This window comes from Babylonia areolata, chromosome 10, assembly GCF_041734735.1.
Source record: "Babylonia areolata isolate BAREFJ2019XMU chromosome 10, ASM4173473v1, whole genome shotgun sequence".
Classification (NCBI taxonomy): domain Eukaryota; kingdom Metazoa; phylum Mollusca; class Gastropoda; order Neogastropoda; family Buccinidae; genus Babylonia; species Babylonia areolata.
The window spans coordinates 25,588,024-25,593,023 of record NC_134885.1 but is presented as its reverse complement, the minus strand read 5'-3'; the positions used below and the strand labels follow the sequence as shown (position 1 = coordinate 25,593,023).

Below are 5,000 nucleotides of genomic sequence, written 5' to 3'. Positions count from 1 at the left end.
CTATTCAAAATCAATGAACAGTCTACCGACAGTCATTCAAAAAAAACAACAAAAAAAAACAAAAAAAACAAACAAAAAAAACCCAGTAATAGATGGAAACTTGAATGCATTGAACATTTAGATAAATCGATAGGTCTCTCTCTCTCTCTCTCTCTCTCTCTCTCTCTCTCTGTGTGTGTGTGTGTATGGGGGGGGGGAGGGGGGTGCACCGCAAAGGAATGATCACACACATGTCTACGGTTGTTTTTTTTTGAGACTGCAGAAGGAAGAAAGGAACCAAAAAAAAGCATATAAAAAAAGGACGGAAGGGAGAAACAGATGGAGGGAAGGATGACTGGATAGATGGATGGATGTAGAAAGAATGAGAAAAGACAGAAAAGAAAGGAGGAGCAACGAAACAACGAAAAAAAAAGAGAGAGAGAAATTAAAGCAGGTTAAAAGAAAGAAAGAAGAGGAGTGAGTTCTGGAAGGGGGTGAAGAAAGAGTTAAAGAAAGACAGGAACATATAAACGTAACGAAACAAAGAAAATAAGAGAGGCAAGGCCTTCAAGACACACTTGTGATACACTTTAAAAAAAATCTAATCGTTAAAATGTGTTCTGTATTTGTAGACCACTTGGGCGCATGAACATAGTGAAAGCCCTGTATACTGAGAGTAAAACACACAAGCTTTTTATGTATTGAGTATAATTTCAAAATGTAATGTTTAAGATGAGAAAGATCAGTTTAAAGCAAATTAAGTCCCCTAGCATTAATTACAGAGTAATTTCCCTTTTTTACTATCTGCACCAAAACGTTTGCAAAATAAATAAAACTTCCATGCTTAGCAAAAGAAGTTCCTGTTTGAACAAAAAATGATAATAATGACTGCTCTTGTTGTTGTGTCAGAATATCAGACTAAAGTGCCACGTTTAGAGAATACAAAAAATATAAATATAACATTAAATGCAGTTTGCATATAATTAGGCTTCATTTGTGTGTGTGTGTGTGTGTGCCCATCCCATAGGTGCAATATTGTTTTAAACAAGATGACTGGAAAGAACTGAATTTTTCCTATTTTTATGCCTAATTTGGTGTCAACTGACAAAGTATTTGCAGAGAAAATATCAATGTTAAAGTTTACCACGGACACACACACACACGCGCGCGCGCGCGCGCGCACAGACAATCGAACACCGGGTTAAAACATAGACTCACTTTGTTTACACAAGTGAGTCAAAAAGCTAGAAAGAAATAGACGAATAAAGCACACACACACAAACTCTTAAAGAGAAAGAAAGAAAGAAAACAGGGAAAAGAAAGCAAACGTAAAGAAAGAAAGATAGAAAGAAATCCAATAAAGATGTGCCCACCTTGCGACATTTCCTGATGTATTTGGCTGGCACTTGGTTGGGAGACTGGATAGCTGTGAATGACGTCATGATGAAGAAAGGGCTTTCGTTCTGAGGGTACTTTTTCTGCACACACACACACACACACACACACACACACACACACACACACACGAACGCACACAAGCACACACACACTCACACACATACACAAACACACATGCATGTATGCATGTACAAACACACACACACACACACACACACACACACACACACACACACACACACACACACACACACACACACACACATACACTCACACACACAAACAAACACACAGGCATTCACGCATGCACGTACACACACACACACACACACACACACACACACACACACACACACACACACACACACACACACAAACACACAAAGACACACACACACACATGCACCAACGCACCCAAACCCTCCCCCCACCCCCCTCCCTCACTGCCCCTCTCCGCCCCATTTATTTATTTTTACCAACTAACCTTGTGTCTGTTGATCTCTTTGATGGTCCGCTTGGACCAGACCTCCGTGCTGTACAGGTTCAGGAAGCGAGGATCCGTCATCACTTCCTGGTTGTCCCGGAAGTCCAGAAACCCTTCTTCCGTTTTCATGGTGAAGTAGTCAGTCTTGGAGGTGTACTGGCCGAAAAAGGAATCAAACCCCCGGTACGTGGGGGTCTGGTCCAGGTTGCAGAACCCCTGAAACCCCAACGAAAGCATGTTACACGAAGAGCTTGAATCTCGCCAAACGCTAGTTACAGAAGCCCTGAGATCCTATCCGTGGAGTGATGGCCTAGAGGTAACGCGTCCGCCTAGGAAGCGATTGAATATGAGCGCGCTGGTTCGAATCACGGCTCAGCCGCCGATATTTTCTCCCCCTCCACCACTAGACCTTGAGTGGTGGTCTGGACGTTAGTCATTCGGATGAGACGATAAACCGAGGTCCCGTGTGCACTTAGCGCACGTAAAAGAACCCACGGCAACAAAGGGGTTGTTCCTGGCAAAATTCTGTAGACAAATCCACTTCGTTAGGGAAAACAAATGCATGTTACAGATGAGCTGAAATCCCAACAAATGCATGTTACAGATGAGCTGAAATCCCAGCAAACGCATGTTACACGAAGAGCTTACATCTCACCAATCGCATGCTACAGAAGCCCCTGAGACCCCACCAAGAGCTGAAATCACAACAAATGCATGTTACAGATGAGCTGAAATCCCAATAAATGCATGTTACAGATGAGCTGAAACTCCCAACAAATGCGTGTTACAGATGAGCTGAAATCCCAGCAAACGCATGTTACACGAAGAGCTTACATCTCACCAATCGCATGCTACAGAAGCCCCTGAGACCCCACCAAGAGCTGAAATCACAACAAGTGCATCTTACAGAAACCCTGAAACCTCCTGCGGACTGCCGACGTTGGAACTATGACGGACGAACCCGGGTGTGGCCGTGTATGGGGGAATCTAAATGAGCGGCGTGGGAGTGATGTCACTGAAACGGTGCAGATGATGAGCAGCAAAAAAATAAAAATAATGATAATAATAATGAAAAAAGAAGAAAGAAAAAGAATCCCTGAAACCCCAGCAACGCAGACAAACGGACAGACAGACAGACAGATAGACGGAAAGGAGAAACGTGAAGGGCAGTAGGAGATATTAAAGAAAACAATGACCACAAAACCAAAAACAAAAACAACAGACAGCCACAGAGACACAGAGAGACAAACAGACAGATAGACAAACAGACAGAGAGACAGGCAGACATGCAGACAGAAAAAAAACAGATACACAAGAGACAGACAGACAGAGAGGAGGTAGGAGGTAAGGAGGTAGGTTCGAACCTGGGCCCACTTGCCGATCATGTGGGTCTTGTAGCCATGCTTCTTCAGGGTCTGCGGGAGGATGGTGTGGTTGAGGGGGATGTGGGCACTGGAGTACTTGTTGATGGCTCCGTCCTGGTAATGAAATGATAATGATGATGATGGTGATGATAATCATGATGATAATCATGATAATAATTTGTAGAAGTAGTAGTAGTAGTAGTAGTAGTAGCAGCAGCAGTTGCAGCAGCAACAGCAGCAGTAGTCTACTGCTCTTACTACTACTACTACCACTACCAACAACAACAACAACAACAATAATAATAATAATAATAATAATAATAATAATAATAATTACAGCAATAGCAGTAAACAACAACAACCACTACTACTACTACTGCTAGTGCTGCTTCTACTACTGCAACTACTATTAATACTACTACTGCTGCTGCTTATACTACCACAACTACTACTACTGCTGCTGTTGCCGCTACTACTACTCCTACTACTACTATTACTACTACTGCTGCTGCTGCTGCTAATAATAATAATAATAATAATAACGTCAAAAGTGAGGAGGAGGCGAAAGATGTGGAAAAAGAAGGAGGAGGAGAAGGAGGAGAATAACAATATCAACACAACAATAACATAGCAGGAGGAGGAGGAGGAAGGGGAGGAGGAAGGGAAGACGTGATGGCGTGGTAGGAGTAACAGCAACAGTAGTGGTGGTGATGATAATATTGGTGGTCGAATAATGATTGAAAAAACAACAGCAACAAAAGCAGCAGCAGCAACAACATTTTCAGTTTCAGTAGCTCAAGGAGGCGTCACTGCGTTCGGACAAATCCATATACGCTATACCACATCTGCCAAGCAGATGCTTGACCAGCAGCGTAACCCAACGCGCTTAGTCAGGCCTTGAGCAGGTCAGCAGCAACAACAATGCTAACCGTTCTTACAGTTTACCTGCAGCCCCATTTTGAAGGAGAATTTGCCAGAGAGGAGCGAGGCCCCGGAAGAGCTTCCAACGGGGTCCGTGTAAGAATAGTTGAGCCTGAAGCCCTCGTTGTACAGCTTGTCCAGTGTTGGGGTCTTCATGTTGGAATCGTGAACACCCAAGTCGCTGAAACCCAGATCGTCCACCACGATCAGCAGCAAGTTGGGTCTGACTTTGCCAGTGACAGCAACAACTGGTCGGAACAGGAAACACGTCATCGTCAGAGCTGACGTCACCAGCAGCCATGTCGTGTTGATGGCCATATTGATCAGAATTCCAGAATTTCCTGAAAATTAAAAAAAACAAAAAAAGAGTGGAGGGGGTTGTGGGATGTGAAATCGAATTGTTTTTAAAGCTTGTTGAATAACGAAAACCGCCTTCAGTTTCAAAGAGGCAGTCAAAGGGGGCGAACTGATCCATATTCGCTACACCACATCTGCTTAAAAAGAAAACGAAACAGAGCATAATTATGCTTACTTACGCACAAACCCAACACAATGGTTGGGGGGTCTTGAAGGTTTATCATAGGTGTGTATGAGACATGAAACAGTCTCAAATTTCTTTTACCACCGGTTTAATCAGGAACAATCTTAGATAATAATAATAATAAAAAAATAATAATAATAATAATAATAACTGTTGTAGAACTACTGAAGGTAAGGGTTTGGCTCTTGCGAAGTTTCCATACGACGTTTCCATTTGTATAATGACGTTGAAAACAGTAATGTTATTCACTTCTTTTTCTATACTTCGTCACCTGTGGGAATGAAGACGATGGTATTGCTGCTCTGGAGGTCTG

The 5,000-nt window shown here is 42.8% G+C and overlaps 1 protein-coding gene across 1 annotated transcript in view; it reads right to left on the bottom strand.

Annotated features, from left to right (window-relative positions):
* Positions 1 to 4,464, bottom strand: part of LOC143286319 (arylsulfatase B-like) — a 9,260-nt gene extending 4,796 nt beyond the window's left edge. The window contains exons 1-3 of the mRNA XM_076593859.1: positions 4,171 to 4,464; positions 3,226 to 3,339; positions 1,862 to 2,077 (exon numbers count right to left, since the gene is read on the bottom strand). Coding sequence (XP_076449974.1) covers positions 1,862 to 2,077; positions 3,226 to 3,339; positions 4,171 to 4,464 — 624 coding nt within the window. The remainder of the gene's footprint in view (positions 1 to 1,861; positions 2,078 to 3,225; positions 3,340 to 4,170) is intronic.
* Between the last annotated feature and the right edge of the window lie 536 nt (positions 4,465 to 5,000).